Source organism: Rousettus aegyptiacus, unplaced genomic scaffold, assembly GCF_014176215.1.
Source record: "Rousettus aegyptiacus isolate mRouAeg1 unplaced genomic scaffold, mRouAeg1.p scaffold_m13_p_13, whole genome shotgun sequence".
Lineage (NCBI taxonomy): Eukaryota > Metazoa > Chordata > Mammalia > Chiroptera > Pteropodidae > Rousettus > Rousettus aegyptiacus.
The window spans coordinates 59,052,351-59,069,716 of NW_023416288.1; the positions used below are offsets into that span (position 1 = coordinate 59,052,351).

The 17,366-nt window shown below is 40.4% G+C and overlaps 1 protein-coding gene across 9 annotated transcripts in view; it reads right to left on the minus strand.

Moving 5' to 3' along the window:
* Positions 1 to 17,366, minus strand: part of LRGUK (leucine rich repeats and guanylate kinase domain containing) — a 95,252-nt gene that overhangs the window by 56,822 nt on the left and 21,064 nt on the right. For all 9 annotated transcript variants that reach the window (XR_004954095.1, XR_004954094.1, XM_036231131.1 and 6 more), the window contains 4 exons: positions 17,281 to 17,362; positions 10,488 to 10,612; positions 6,312 to 6,455; positions 1,411 to 1,491 (listed from right to left, as the gene is read on the minus strand). Coding sequence is in view for 7 of the 9 variants with exons in the window: in XM_036231131.1 (XP_036087024.1) it covers positions 1,411 to 1,491; positions 6,312 to 6,455; positions 10,488 to 10,612; positions 17,281 to 17,362 (432 nt within the window). In the remaining 2 variants the exon portion in view is untranslated. The remainder of the gene's footprint in view (positions 1 to 1,410; positions 1,492 to 6,311; positions 6,456 to 10,487; positions 10,613 to 17,280; positions 17,363 to 17,366) is intronic.

Here is a 17,366-nt window from a genome sequence, read left to right on the forward strand (position 1 = left end):
AGCTAAGCCTCAATGAGGCAAAGCATTTTATCTAAGCTTCCATGGCCAGTGACTCCAACCCTACCTTCTAATTCCAAAGTTTCATATAGCAAATGATGAAACATTATTTATTATTACTTTACCATTATTTATTATTCCTTTGTGTTGTTTTGTATTAATTTGTATCATTTATTATGAATATGTATTACAATACCAAAATGATATTCATTTATGGAACGAATTTCTTATGACTCCCTCCCTTCTTCTGTGTTTGGAATCTGACTTTTAGAACTATAAAGTTTTTTGGATTAAGTTATATCTCTTTGAAGGGAAAGATATAAGTGGATAATATATTTTTTCCATAGGTGAGACTATACATGAAATGAATATACAAAGGTGTCTCTTTTTCACTTCAATATGTAAATCGGAGGGAGTTTGTGCATGTAAATGAGTTAGGTGTGGAGAAGGGGTTTGTGCTGTTTATTGATGCACATGCCCACACACTTCCTGGACCCAAAACTGGTGGGTGCTGGCCACTCTGAGCCCTGCTGCTTTCTTTCTCAGAGATGCTTTTAAATTACCTGCCACGATGCCCATACCGAGGATTGTTTTTATTTTTAAATCTTATTTTTCGTCTTTCTTTCTTTCTTTCTTTCTTTCTTTCTTTCTTTCTTTCTTTCTTTCTTTCTTTTCTTTCTTTCCTTATTTATTTATTTATTTATTTTTGCTTGTCTGGACATGTTCATTAAACTACACACAAAAAGAAAGGTACAAATTCAAGAGTCTATGGAAAGGTAAGTGAAGGGTATATGTAGGTAGAAGAGTGGAATGAAGGACAAATGAACAAAGAGGGAGGGAAAGAGACCAGGAGAAATTGTCCATCAATGGAAACGAAGAGAGCCTGAAATACAGTCTCGGGTTTTTGAATCCCAGAGGTAAAGGATCCACAGGAAATATCTTTTTTTTTTCTGCAATAATTTTCCAACATCACTGATTTCACAGCTATATGCAGACAAATAGGTATCTAATCTTAGATTTTTTTCTCCCCTGTTATAAAATAGGAACCATACTCTGTCTACACCGCCAGCATCACTCATCCTCTGGTGAAAGGACCTTGCCCCACGGTCTCAATAACCCCTCCTGTAACCTCTACTACAATCTGGGATCAGTAGCCAACAATAGCACAGAACAGATCATGCCAGGCTTTTCTTTGACTGGCAGGGCGCACAGGGTGCGACACCTTGCTTAACCCTTCTAATTGTTTCCTGAGAGATAGAGAATGAAGATAAATACTGTACTCACATTCCCGATATTCTTTATCAGAAGGACTTCTTGAAGAAGAGTCCCAAGAAAGCCCTCATCCCCCACACCACGATAGAAATGGTCTCTTACCTGACCTGGAGTTCTCTGCTGATGGAAATGAACTCTTACCTGAATTGGATTTCTTAGAAGATTGAGCACTCGAAGGAGAGGTAGATTTTCAATGTATTCAATTTCGCTCAGCTCAGCAATCTGTTTAATCAAAGAAACGAAATATCAACACATACCGAACGCACAAAGATAATAGAAAGCATAATATACAAGGAGCTACTTTGGATCCTTTAAATTCAGTTTATTTTAAAAACTGCTCTGTTGACTATCCAGCTTTTTAATGAGAATTCCACAAAGCTACACCGCATTATTGCATGCCCCTCCATAAATGTGAATACACACGGCCACATTTTTTTCTCCTCTCTAGCTAGAGAACGGTGAGGTGTTCCTCACCTCAGCCACACTTATTTTAAGGCAGAAATAAAATAGTACATAGAATCAGATAAAAAAATGCATGCGAGGCTTGCTGGTTCTCCGCACGCCGCTGCCCGCCACCCTTCCTAGCCCCCAGCTGCCCAGTTTCCCTCCCTAGCACTGCTTCTGCTGGTCTGGTTATCTGTGACTGGTGAAGCTTTCTTACTGCATGTACGTGTGTAGCTCTATCATTTTTTTTCCCCAATAATTATTTTAAGGAAAGAGAAAAACGGAAGACTGTATGACGTGTTTCTTGACGAGGGTGTTCACCTTCAAAATTTTGCTAAACTGTACGCTGATGTTTTCTACTCTCTTCTGTGTAGGTTATGTCTCACAACTTTTAAAAGTAAGGGAAAAAAAGTTCCTTAATCTAAGCAAGGATAGAGCTTAGGTTGCCACATGTTTGAATTTTCCACTAAAGGCAAACACTTTTACTCAGATTTCCTGTAATAGCATAATTATAATTTTTTTTCAAATACGGATATTGAACTTCTACAAAAAAAAATTCATAATCACGTTTCATTCCTATTTCTCCCCAAGTCATTTCTGCATGCACTGTGAAAGAACTCCAACCGCAGAGTCACTGATAATTTCTGAGTTCACAAACCACAAGACGCGGCTGAAATGTAAACGATTCCCAAAGCTGAATCGGGGAGAGAACGCATGCGCCATGTTCAGAGGATGTCATTTTCAAAGATATAATATGAAAGGCAAACTCTAAGTTAGAATATACAACCCGCACACATGAATCTACTTATGGAAACGCTATGCTATTAAACACAGCTTTTCTCCATAAGATGACCAGGCTGCCCATGTGACCGCTGCTGTGAACATCTACGAAAGGAGCGATTTCTTTTTACGTTGCGGTATTCAGGATGGTGGAGCAGTAAACGTGGTTTAAACTGTGGGCCGATTTCCCTCTAGCAAACAGCTCTTGTGCTGGGAGGAGCTGTTTGCTTGCAGTCGGTATGTGTCACCAGCAAGTCCTGGCCATGCGTACTTACACACGTGGCTGGTGAGCGTGAAAATCGGCATATTCTTTCTTTCTAAAGGGCAATCTGATGCGTTATATGTGCATAAGCTATTGACCAGCTACCCTGCTTCAGGAGGTTTAGACTGAACGGATCGTCAGACAGGCAAAAATTAGATACGAGAATGCTCAAAGGTTTTTAGTAAAAGTTAAAAATATCGTAAATTTCTAAAAACTCCATCATTGTGTGGTTAAATGAGTCCTGGTACAGCCCCATAACAGGAACACCGTGCACCTGGCGGGGGATGACATCTATGGTGACTGACAAGGGAAGATCTCAAAGCACTGCCAACACCATGAGCAGAATGATCGCGGATTCCACAGAATTATACGACCACTAATGTGTCGGCTGGGACCACTAGCCTTTCGAGAGTCAAATGAGACGGAGCGGCGGCCCTCCCAGTCCTTCCGCAAGTAGGACGAGGCTGTTGAGAGCAGAGAGGGGCGGAGGGGAGCAGGTCTGGAGTCGCTGGGCTTCAAGCTCCCGCGTCTGCTCAAGGGTGCATGTGCTCGCCCTCTCCCGTAGACCCTGCTCCACGGCATACCCACCCTCTGGTCTCCTCTCTTCAAATGCCGAGCACCAAGGCTGCCTGTGTCACAGATGATTACAGAAGAGGTAAGGACACAGAGCCCCAGTGACTGAAAGTGAAATATTTCCAGAAAGGTTATATTCTTAAAGGAACTTCAGCCGTCTGCTGCTAAAAATGTCATACCAGCACAGCCGATCTCTAGATTTCAGTCTGCTCGTCTTCTAGAACCTACTCTGCCCCTGCTGGCTACTCCTCAACCTCCAGAGGAACCTGTCAACTTTATCTTTGTAGAGAGGGCAATCTAGCTGACTCCTTATTGCTTGCCATTTCTTTCTAGGCCATGTTCTCCAAGCCTCACCATCTAGACCTAAAGGGGTCTTTTAAAGCTTTTCCTTTACATAGATAGACAGACAGACAGACAGACATATTTGTGAAGTAATGACACTAAGGCTCAGAAAAGTAAAATGCCATTCCCTAAGTAACTTCCAGACCAATCTTGCTTCTCGGAGACAGGAATGAGGTCATAATAGAATTGACGTTGTGGGGACAAGTTTTAAATGATAGAAATGACATTGAACTAACAGGGACTAAGTGTAGAGAGTGGCAAAGGCCCCCAAATCCTCAGTTGACAGTAAACATTTGCAAAGGAACTTAAAAGAGATATTCAAGCGATCACCTGAAGATGTGGCTATGTTTCAACAGCGAAAACCAAATAAATAATTCCGATGAAAGTGCTACCGACAAAACATTCCTAACATCACATTAAGCAGCAGCTATGTTATGTTTCTTTTACATGATAAATTTTCCATCCCTCACGCATAGCAGTCTCAGTAGTACTGGAGAAATCTCTGAGGAAATCTTTGGGTGGCTCAAAGAATATTTCAAAGGACCGCTGGTTGCTCCCCAACCTGCCCAGTGGGATCCAGGGAATTGTGTTATTGTTACAAACCCAATCGTTGTCAAAGGCTCCCCCGCTTTGGGACATGTGGCCACTTCTCTCTCTCTCTTTTTTTTTAATGGAGCCTCTTTAACATTTGAAAATTATCAACTCCTTTCTTTACTTAATGATATCCCTTTTTTCCTTAAACTTTTCAAATATAATTTGGAAAGTCTTTTGAAATGGAAGAGAACAATATATTATTTGTTAAGTCATTCTGGACCAGCACTGTTCAATATGGTATTTACTAGCCACGTGTGGCTACTTAGCACTTGGAATACGGACGGCCAAGATGAAACGAAATCTATGGTAAGTATAAGATACACGCCAGATGCCGAAAACTTATTACGAAGCAGCAGAATATAAAATACCCCATCGATAATTTTTTTAAATGTAGATTACACATTGAAATGATAATATTTTGGATGTACTGGGCTAAACATTACTAAAATGAATTTCACCTGTTTTACCTTTTTACTATGGCTACTAGGAAGTTTAAAATTGCGTATGTGGCTCGCATTTATGGTTTGCACTGTATTGTTACCAGAAAGCACTCCTCTGGAGCATCGTGTCATACATTTTCCTGGTGAGAGGGCCGCTGGCGTTGCATTTACTGTCTTATCCTGTGGGGTTAAGAATACTGACTCTGGAGGCAAACCGTTCTGTATTTGACCCTGGCTCTGCTATCTGCTCAATAACTCACTTTGGGCCAGTTACTTAACTTCTCTGTGCCCCAGTTTCCTCATCTGTAAACAGTGACAAGAGGGTTATAATGAGGATTAAATGAGAGACATGTAAAGTGTTTAGTACAGAGCCTTGTGCATAAGTATTAAATGAGTATCACGATCGTTAGTACTAGTATTAGCATTACTGCTTTTCCTGAATCTGGAGATGCACTGGGTTAGGATTCACTAAGTGCATTTTATTTTTCCAACACTCCTTGCATACACGTGAGAATCGCGTTAATGGTGATTTCATGAAAAAGACACTAAAACCATATGAGAGAGAGATTACGCTGATTCCTGAAGACAGACAGCACAGTGAACAAAAGTCATCCACTAGACTTCACTGTAGAAGTTGACAAAACCATTTAACATACAAATCAAATGAGAGGGAGGAGGAACAGTTCTGTCTGTGATGAAATGTCCACTTCTCTCCAGATCTAATGACTGCCTTTTCTTAATTTTTAGAAACCCGACGGACGATGGAAGTTCACTGGAGCAAGAGTCATCTGACACAGCCGGTCGGCCCCGTCACTGCCGCGCATGGAAATGTCTGCGCAGTGTCACAGTTCACCCCCATCAGGAACAATGTCTCCTTCAGGGTCAGCAGAACATTTGCTTTTCAAGAAGAAATGAACGATTGACGTCCTTATGAAATCCTTTGCAAAAATGTGATGGAGCCCTCAATAGGAATCAAATCGCAAAGTAGGTCTTATTGCATAAGAAGTCAGCTCTAGGTACCAACTTAAAACACCACGATTAGGATTACAGTGTTTTATTAAAACATAAAGGGTAATTAAGAGTGAAAGCCAATTCACACGATCTGTAAAGTAACGTGCACGGAGCCAGATACAGAAATTTGAAAAAGTCCAATCCCAACTCATACAGACTGGAAACACACACTCTTGTTCCTAGTGGGACATCAGAATTCACCTCCTGTGTCTCTCCTCTTTAAAAGGTGGGCATGGGAAGCTGGCCTGAGGTTATCCTTATGTCTACATTTCCCTGCTGTGACATTTCAGACATTCCTGATGTTATGTTTCTACACAAAATTTCACAGGAACACATTTACTTCAGAAAGCCACGTGCACTTCGTTGCAGCTCAAACCTTTACAACAGTGTAATTAGGATCCATCGACTTTTCCAAAATTAAAAACTGTAAGTGGTTATTTAAAAAAAAAAGAATAGTCCTTCTTCACCGATTGCTTAGAAGAATGACATCTTTAAGTCGGCATTTAACGCAACAGCCCTTGAGAAGCCAATAATGGGTCCTAATATGTCCTTTTAACGTAGACACTGAAAGCCAGACGTACAAAGTATGACATTACCTTATTATCCTCCAGGTTGATCACTTCCAAGAAGTCGTGGTTCTCTAAGCCTTGGAAGCTAATGATCTGATTGTGGGACAGATCCAGGATCTGCAGGGCTTGTAGTTGGTCCAAACCTGTGATCTTCTCAATCTGGTTATGGCTCTAAAATTGATAAAATACTCTCAGTGTCTTAAAGGCCTCTAGTAGGGAAAAGCGCAGTGACAAGTTTTCGTCCCGGAGACCAACCACCCCAAATCTCTTAAAATCAGTTAGCCATTCTTGTCTGCCACCTCCCATCCCATTTTCGTCATTCACTTTCCTAAACACATATACATGCTTTCACTCAACTTAAAGCAAGATAAATGTTCAAATCGGTAGGATAGACAAAAGCTAGGTCGTATAAGCTTTTTACACTGCATAACCTGAAGCCTAAGGTTTATCTTTTGACATTAAATTTAATGCAGTTCTTCTTTCGTCAGCATCACAATAAACCACTTGAATACTGTTAGTTTCAGGAACATTTCATATGAGGGCTGTGGCAGTCTGACACATGCTCTAGTGCAGTTCCCTCCTCGTGAATCTAGGTTGGATCTACGACTCGCCTCAACCAAAAGAATATGGCAGACGTGTGCCAGTTCCAAGTCTAAGAATTACGAAGGCACGGCAGCTTTCCCTCTTGAGTCTTGGAGCCATGAGCTGAAATGTGAGAACTCTACTACTCTATTGGAAATAATTTGTGGAGAGGTCACATGGAGAAGGAGAGATCACATAGAGGGGCTCTGAGACTAAAGAGAGGAAAAACTCAACAATTCCAGCATCCCAGCTGAGCCTGGCCCTCACCCAATCTGCTCACTGAATGAAGCGAGACCAGCGGAAGAATCACTCAGCTGAATCCAGCTCAGTTTGCAGAACTGCTAGCTAAAAAAATTTCTCTACGCCACTGCACTTGGGGGTGGCTTGCTATGCAACAATAGAAAACCAGACAGAGTTCTTCCATGACTGACACATAGGAAAGTTTCAAGACTCAGTTTCAAGGCTCAAAAGTCGTCCTCTTCCCCAACCCTATATACGCACAGCAACAAACTGTGGTGATAACGGCAATTGCCGTTTTCTTGCATTTTCTAACATACTCATAGTTTCTTGGTTTCCTTAACCTTGAGGTATAAGAATACGCCACAATTAAACTTCTAGATTAAATTGAGAATCATAATAATGAGAAATTTGAGGGTTCACTGACTGCCACATTATGCTCATCTTTCAGCTTTCAAAACTTTTAGTAAGCACTTAAAAACTAAAAAATTAAATTATGGTATTCTCTTCCATCTACAATATTTTTCCTGGTACATTTAATGGCAAGATCTCATTTTCATCCTATTTTTCATATGATTTTACTTTAATAATGAGCAAGAGTTGCATTATTAATATAATTTATGGCTCTTTAAAATATATTAATAGAATGGTGATAATCTATAAAGTTGGGTGATAGCACATGGGCTCATTAAACCATTTTCCTTTTTTTATATGTTTGAAAAATTCCATTATAAGAAGGAAAAAATACTCATAACCCAGTTTGCCTAAGTTAGGCCAAATTTCCTACTGTTCGGAGTTCAAAAAAGTTCTAGGAAGTGTAATAGAAAAGAAAAAAATGACACTAAACTTAACATAATATCCATATTAATTTAACTTATTGAAATAAGACCTCGATATCCAATTTAAAATGTGCCCACAAATCAAATTTATATACAATATTCTTCCCAAAGAACTTTGAAGTATGTAGATGTGGAAGATAGCCTGTAATAATTCTTCACAGTGTCTCTGATGGCTTTCAAAGTGGTAGATGCATAAGAGTAGAGAGAGGCATAGAAAAGTTTAATTAGATGCCCTATGGTCATAAGAGAAAGCAGAATGGAGAAATATTCAGAATCACAGAATTTCTGAGTCGAAAGCCATCTATTCAAACCCTTTATCCAATTCTGAGAAACTGATACATCACTCCTCTATGTGGGCATCCATGATCAGTTCTTCTTGCTTGCTTTGTCATGATTAGTAGGGTAAAGGTGGCCTTTAGAAAGAGGCCATTTTCTTAAATAAGTGAAATGAGAAATATTCTTCAGCTCCGAGTTTGGGAGGGAAATGACAAGTGCTTCTTACTAAGACAAAATACGATTTAAAATCTGAACTGCGTTGTTCTTATTTGCTATGGGAGGTGGTCGTCACAACGGTCCGTAAATGAACCACACTTTCCCCTTACATTCCTCATGAAAGTTGATGACGGACAATTAACTATTCATGTGACAGTGAATTGTTCTTTTTTCTGTAAATTGTAAAATGAATGATTTTCAGTAGGAAGGCAATTAGTCTCCTGATTCCACAAATTAAAAAAATAAAACCATTAAAAAACTGCTGACATAAATGTGTATCGCTTTATGTATTTTATTAATATATGGAAGAGAAAACCTTATTCTCAGATTTTTAAGGAAAATGAATGATGGCATATTCTGCATTTTCTAGTTCATCTTGGGTGGTAGGGGCGGGGATTGAGAACAATCTCAATCTATTTGTAGAAAAAGAAATAAATCTCATGCTTCTTTCTAAAAGCTACTCGAGACAACAAAGCTGTCAGCGTGGATTTATTGAGTTACTGAAACAAACTCTCAGGACGAAAGTGCTATGCGCTGTTATTCTTAATAATGAGCTCGATTTTCGTCCCCTTAAGCGCACCCCCACCATCCCTTTCCAGACACCGCGCCCCGCTGCAGGTTAACGGGAGGCCGGCACAGAAGAGACACGTAAGGAGAAGGAGAGGGTTCCACGGGCAGAGGATGCAGCAGCACGTGCTCCCAAGACGCCTTCAGATCGTCATGATTCCAAAGTGTGACTTTCTCTGGTAATTTTTCTATTTGCAATAATCCAACTTATCGAATTCATTTTCACTTATGCTTTGCTAAATGTGCCTTAGTGGTCAGAAATCATGACCCCTCTGGGAAATCAGGGAACCTTGCCACGCCTCGCTGCCATCCCTGGTGCTGGGAACCCGCGCTTTGCCCCCGCCTAACTCACTGTGCGGGGTGAGGGGTCTTAGCAGAGCACTTCGAACTCCGAGCTGCTAGTTGTGGTTAAATAAGACAGGAATAGTCTACTGAATGTCAAAATTCTGCAGACAACCCAAGATGTCATTTCAAATAACAGTTCAACACTCTCCTGTGGGATGGTTCATATAGAAAATTAATACACTGTCACCTCATGGTTTAAAATCCTCTCTGCCCACTTTGCGATAGATACAATAAAGAACAGCAAAGCCACCTGAGGTTTAGAAGTAGGAGGGGAAGAGCAATTAGGGGGATCGTTTTATAAACTATATAAATGTCTAACCAATGTACTGTATACTTGAAACTAATAATAATAATTAAAAAAATTAAGTAGGAGGGAGGAGGAAAGGAAGAAGAGAGAATCTTGGATAATCTACAAACTATATTATCACCCCCCCCACCAAATTAGTGAGCTCTGTAATTATTTCAGAAATACTGTGTGTTTGGGACTACTATGATCCTGCTGATTTTTTTGGTAAATTATCTGTATTTTCTTTGAGTCACAGTCACAAAGCACATCACATAGCTTAAGAAGAATGCTCTCTATGGGAAAGAATAAACAAGTTTAAACTCTCTGATTGGAACTGTTCATTTTTTCTTAGCACTAATTCCGGTTTGGCAGAACTGGAGACTGGTATATATTAATATAAAAGGACTGGCAAAATTCAATTCCCAGAGAACATCTTATGGTTCATTTGAAAGCCAAAGTGTTAACAGCAATAAATACCATGCCTAAATATGCTTAAATGTTCTTTCATCGATAAAACATTATAAAATCTATTTTTAAATAATTGTTAAAAGCATACTTTTCTTTCTCAGTGTAAATAGTTAATTTTTTAAAAGTGGAATTTGGATACCAAATTAGAAAATCACTTCGCTTTGGCATGAAATACTGATCCCTCTCTCCCTCCCTCCCTCCCTCCCTGGCCCCCCACCCCCACACACACACCCTGGATATGAAAAGGAGCAAATCAAACTGAAGACGATAACATTTCATTAAGGAATTCTTTTCATAAAAAGAAATATTCCTAAGTAATTATTATTCATACATTTACTAACAGATTAACTCTTACTTCTAAAGAGTAACATTGTTTGTTAGACTCACCAGGCAGAGTATTTTGATGGGTAACACGCCTAGGCCATTAATCGTTGTGATCTTGTTTTGGGCCAAGCTAAGGTGAGTCAGGTTGCTGCACAGCTCCAAGCCACTGATTTCTTCTATCTCATTGTCTATATACCATGACCACGTTTAAGGAAAATGTTGTTAGAAACATTTTGACAAAAAGAGGGAATCGGTGTTCAATCGGACGATAGCACAAACAGAGCAGAATTAATTACATGCCCACTATAGGATGAACGCGAAGTCTTGAAATGTGGAAGTTAAAGTAGAAGTTAATGTTAGCACCACTTCGAATGACATGTTCTGCAGGCGTGGCTCTACTGCATCTGTATTCGTTCATACGTGGCTCATTTAATCGGAGGGAAAGGAACTTCGGAGATGTCTTGCCGCTCTGCTGCCCTGCCACCCTCCCCACACCACGCCCCCCCACCCCGTGGCAGCCTGCTCTCCTTGGTCCCTCGGTCTCCACGAGGAACCCTCGCGCGTTCCCACAGGCAGGGCCTCAGGACCCAGGCCTGCGCTGGACAGGCAGTGGGCAGCGTGCTCCATCCTCCTCAGAACCGGGGGAACGGCCTGAGAAATGGCATCGAGCAGAGGGCGGTGAAGAAAAACCAGTGCCCTGACGTGGACAGGAACAGCCCTTTCTCTCCCTATATACTGGCTTCTCCTCTCAGTGTAAAATAAACGAGGCCCAAATTCTGCCTTAATTTCCTCAACTACTGATTAATTTTTTATTCATCGCTCCAATTTTAACCTCTTGCGTTCCATCCTCGCAGTTGCCTGAGACTGCGATCTCAGAGTCGCCCATTCTACTCCCCTTTCTCCGTCCTCGATCTCTTTGGCAAACTTCAGGCTTTGATATCACTTCCCCACGAGAGCCAAGTTTTCTTTCCAGAGCAGCCTGAGATGTCACCATTTTCTCAGCTACTTATAATCTTCAGGGCATCTAGTCAATCACCAAGACCTGGCATTTTCTGCTTTAAAACATCTCTTTAATTATTCCCTTCCTTTTCATTTACTCCTCCGCAACTTAGCTCAGCATTAGCACCAATGGATACGCCTAAAATCCTGTCCCCAAGTCACATCACACACTGCAGTCAGGTTAATATTTTCGAAATACTGATATCATGCTGCAATTGAAAAACATCTCACAGGACAAATTCCAAATTTCTCACTTTGGCATTTCAGGCCCTTCACTTGAAGTCATACCTATTTATCCAGTTCCATCCCCATTATAATCCAATGAGGCTTCTCTAATTTTACCTCCTCTGTATTATCTTCTGACTAGTTCTAGAATACACCAGAACTTTCTTACCTGGCAGCGATACCTTTTATTTTTCATACTGCTTTTCTATTCCTTTCTAAACCCTTCACATTCTTCATGACTTCAATTTCAATTTCCATTTTTTTCTTTTCTTTTGTAACATTTACATTAAACCGATATCTTATTTCTTTTTGACAGATGATCCTATTTTCTCTTATTTTTTTTTTTTATTATGTAAGTAAGTACAAATGATAGATTGGAAGAACATATTCCCAACATATTTAGGTGACAAAGGACTGCTATCTAGAATGTATAAAGTATGACCATAAACTGACAGGAAAAAAAGTCAACCTGACAGAAATTGGAGAAAGAATATGCGCAGGATATTCCCAGGAAATGCCCAGAACAGCAAATCCAAGCGGCTCATAAACTCGTGAAACGGTCCTCTGCTTCGCTTGCGGTCAGAGAATACAAGACGAGGTGCCATTCTGCATCCACGAGCTTAGCAAACATTTAAAGTCTCTAAGGAGCAGATACTTCCACACTCCTGGGTAAGAGGGTTCGTTATGAGAGAGCCACTTGGGAGTCATTTTTGCCGTGTCTACTATAATTACAAACATGTCACAGCAATTCTGCTTCTTGGTGTCCACTCTAGACAAACCATTCCTTCCTCACAGCCCTTTCTGGTTAGTTTCATACCCCTGAGCTATCTCCTTCCATGAATCACAGAATCAACCTTTTTAGAAAGGAAAGAATCATAAGCATCACAAAACCATATATTTTGCCTCATAATTACTTGCAGTTACCTTAACTCTGCTACTTACTAGCGATGTGACTTAAGTACTCTCTGCTCAGATGTTTCATTTGTAAAGCGAGGATAATACCGGGTTGCCAGGTAAGACCATGAGGAAGCATCGGGACATGAGTATGAGTGAGTTGAAGGAGGCATAAAGCACCTACGGTTACGAGGCATTGCTGTCGCTAGTAAATTACAAGCACGTGAGGCCAAGGACTCACACACCCTCTACCACCTGGCCGACAGCACAAAATGGAAACTTCGAGACTAGGATTGATTCTGAAAAGACCCAGGCCACAGAAAGAAATTAGGAACCTAGAAGCAAGGATGAGAAGATGTTGCCAAATGAAGCGGAAATTCCTGGCGTTGGTTTCGTTCAGACTCAGTCACGGGGCAGAACCATGGCTATGGCTCTGCTTGTCGTCATACGCATTTTCGAATCGACTTTCACGAAGCTTTCTGCCAGAACAGCTCTACGAATAGACGTTTACGCTCAAAAACGCCATGCTCCTTTCTGCTGCCATTTTCTTTGGGCTATATAAATAATCACTCTGTCACTAAAAAACAAACAAACCAACCCCAAATTTCTGCAGATACCGATTATAACAAAGGATGTGATATGTACGAAACAGGATATTAAACTCTCACACAGCCATAGAGGAAATAAAATATTCTCTGAGTAGGCGGTCTCTGGCAAGGAAAACTTTGGATGGCCATCTGTCTCAATTTAGCAGAGGGAGCAATAGACTTTAAGTCACATTTCAGGAACATGAGGGTCCTGATTGCTCTGCTCCAAATGAACTGAAGATACTCTGAATTATGACAAAGAGTATAACCGATGTTTGTGGGTAGCTGAGCCAGGAAGCCTTCCCACGAGAAGCAGGCAAGGATCAGAAAACTAGAAAACAAGAATCTTGAAACTATAAAGAGATAATGAGAATTGAAAGGGAAAGCTTGTTTATTTGTGTGCACAGTAATTTTCCAAGACGTTAGAGGCTAACCACAGTTCCCTTGGTACATCCAGTTGAGCAGCTCTGTCTACGGCAAGTCATGTTTTATGAAACTAGTATTGCCAGCGCCGTGAGCAGGAGGAACACAGAGGCATCACGGCAACCATGGCCACAGCTTTGGCAGCTCCCACTGCCGAGACTCACCACACTGGGCTAAGGGTTAGGAACCAACTGGGCATCTCTGCTGAGAAACACGTTCGCATCAAAAAAATGTCTCTTAGGTCCCAACTCCTCGGTCCCCTTTAAATGCCCAGGAATGCCAGGCACTATAATTTGGTCAGGCTCCTGAGTAAAGAGTCCTTTTAATGGTGGCACTGCAGCTTGTCCCCGATGACGCCCACAGTCACATCCTATGTGACAGCCAGCAACGACAATGGTCAATATACAGGACTGGTTCCTAAGAGCTCTAAATTCATAGCTTGCTTTCAGGAATACCTTTCTCTCTCCAACCTCCTGTTTTTAAAAACCTTCAAGAAATGTCACTTGCCCTTCCTCCTGACATTACTCTTTCATTGTCTTTCTTAGGTCTTGGTACTTTTGATGGGAAGAAATATAATCTATTATGATGAATTAGCTTACCAGGTCAATCCTCTTCTGTATGTTTTGATTTTAAAAGGCCACTATCAGGAGAGACTTGAAGAATCCATAATAAACATAGTGCAATTCTGGCTCTAAAGCTTTCTATTCTGTGAATAAACCTTTTACCGTGGAATTTTAGATCCTTGTGAAGACTGACTGGAACCCGGTGGCACATAAGATAACTTTACAGCTAGGGAAAAGGCCAACGATATATTTTTACGTTTTGGCGATGCTGTCAGTAGGGCACAGTGCTTGACATGAATTATTCACTAGTTCAGAATTCACTCTTATTCATTTGTCTACGATCATAAAATATGGTTCGGGTGTATGGAAAACAGTTACTGAGAAATAAGTAGGGAATCCATCACCATTCTCTTTAGCGGCGAGAACCCCAATGATGGTTTTAATCAAAACCAATCCTGAAAGATCTATATTACCTTTCCAGTGAAAAATGTTCTTCACTATAGGAGTGAAACTCTCTAAGAAATGCGGCCCGCATACACTTTAAATGGCGATGTGATAAAAGCAGTAATTACTCAATAAATTGCAACATGGGAAAAACGAAGCGATCTAGAAGGTTGTCTCAGTTCAACCATTTACCAAATAATCTTGGACAAGTCATTGAATCTCCCTGGGCCTTGAGCTCCTATAAAATAACGGTTAGCACTAGATGATCTCTAAAGAGCTGTCTGGATCTAAACAGTCTGTGAATCACTTTTTATAATTCCATGAGTCTATAATCATAAAATAAATCCCAGTGAACAACTAGTTAGCATTTATAGGTAGAAATAAAATGTATCATTTCTCAAGAATAAACACATTTGCTTACCCTTGGCAAAGTTTATCATCTTGCAATTTATGACGATTATCAATTAATCACCAGTTATTCACACATGGAAGGACAAGATAGCATAATAAACCATAAAGCTGATTTATTGAATTCACTCTGAAGCATTAATATAATGTCCTACTTGCAAAGTCAGTATTACTAGCTTGATTAATTTCGTTTCTATTTTAAATAATTGTTCTGTTTTGTTTTTTTATATTGATAATCATACTTTTATTTAACTTCGTTTTATAGAAAAAGACACCTTTTTTTCCCCTCAAGTAGAAAAGTCACATAAGCCCACTAAGGAAAGCCTGAACAAATATAATAAAAAGTTTAAAAAAGATAACAGTCAAATTTTTGAAGTAGTCGACAAAGGACAGGCAGCCGGGTGACAGCAGATGAGGAAAGCATGCCTTGCTAGGTGTGACAGGGGGCTCAGCAGCTCAGAGCTGAGGATCTCAAAGCACGGTCCTCCCTCCAGCAACATCAGCTTTCCCTGGGAACTCGTGAGAGACGCAGCATCTCTGGTACCACCCCGGGCCCACCCGATCGGATGCTCTGAGGACGGGGCCAGCCACAGGTGTCTAACAAGTCCTCCAGGGGATTCTGACATAGCCACGGTTTGGTAAATAATTGTTTCCGCAGAAGTTAATGTCTAATTTTCAGGCTGTTAAATGTTTTAATGGACGCAGGTAAATCATTTGCCCATACGTGGCCTGCTGTTTACTTTTAAAGATGTAATGAAGAGTCTTGACACTGCCACCATCACCAGCACCCTCAACCCAAGGAGGACATTACCCGGTATCTACCTCTGCACACCTCTCCTGTGGCATCATGATGTCTCCCTCTCAGAGCTAACCCCCATGCTGAATTGCCTAGCTCCTCTTCCCTTTCCCCATCGGTTTTATACCTAAATGATCTGACTTTAGTAAGATTCCTCCTGATTACCGCCTGGAAATATGTTCACTCATTTTCACTACTGTATGATAAGCTATTTGTGTGAGTGTACCATAATTTATGCTTTCTCTATCATTGAGCATTAGGGCAGTTTCAATTTTTCTGCTATTTAAGCAGTGCTACTATGAGCATTCTTAACTCTTATATAAGCCTCCAGGTACACGTATGCTAAACTTTCCATATGTAGGGATAAAAATGCTAGGACGTAGGGGCTTTAGATGTTCAACTTTACAAGACAGGATCAAACTGTTTGCCAAAGCGGTTGAACTAATTTCATACCCGTAAGCAAGATAAAAAAAGATCCTCTTGATCTATGTGTTCCAACCCGTGGTATTTTTAGGTTTCTTAAATTTTGTCCACTAATTGCTCATTTTCACATACAAGTTCTAAAGGGTGTGGCCTATGTTCTAAGCTCTCCATCATATTTGAGTAAAGGTTTTTTCCTACAGTACATTTCCTTCAAGAAAATGTACCTTCTATCTGAAACTAATATAAAATAATATTGAATGTCAACTGTAATTAAAAGAGAAAAAGAAAACGAGAAAAGGTACCCTCCGTCCTCCCCACATCTCAGCCTTATTACAAGCGTAGTGTGTGCTGGCTGCCGTCCTATCCCTGGAATGAGGTACCCGCCCTGCCCCGAAAATCCTCAGGTGGGTGGAAAGATACTTACTGAGAACTAGAAGGCATGGCTGGCTCCCTTAGCACCCAGAGAACACTGGTCTCTGGTGTAAAGAAGAGACTCAAGCTCATTAAACTCACAGATCCCCCATTAACCCCGTCGACTCCAGAAGCTGGGGCATGCCTACCTCAGAGCAGGTGCTGTTTGCATGGGAGCCTGAGTCATGCAATGCACCTGTTCCTGAGGTTGGCTGCAAATCAAGTTATTATTATTATTTTTTTTAATGAAAGTATATTTTAAATACGCTAGAGAACCTTAGTGTGAATTCTTTTGCAAAATAAAAAATTACTAATTTTCTTTATGACTACATCTGGATTTTCAGACGCCGAATTTATATAAACTAGAATGCAAGTTTAAGTAAATTTGAAGAAAGTAGTCATTTAAAACAGAACGTCTTATCTGGTTCTAGAATTAAAAATAAGCCTACATTTATCAGAATGACTATCTTACTTAGCTTTTCAGGTGTAAGCTTTGACTTGCAGTCTTATTCCTTGGTAGATAAAAATATCTTCCCTCATTTTGTGAATATCAATTCTTAATCATTTAAATGAGTAACCCATCTCTGATAAACTGCTTATCTGGTACCATTCCATATCATCTGGTACACAATTATTAATGGCTCTATTAACCAAAATTTCCCCTTTACTCATTCAAAGGATACTGTCCAGAATTAGTTTAGTGAGAGCCTGGTATGCTGACAAATCACACATCTCAGAAATTTGGTTGCAGGAAAAATCCACCTTCTGA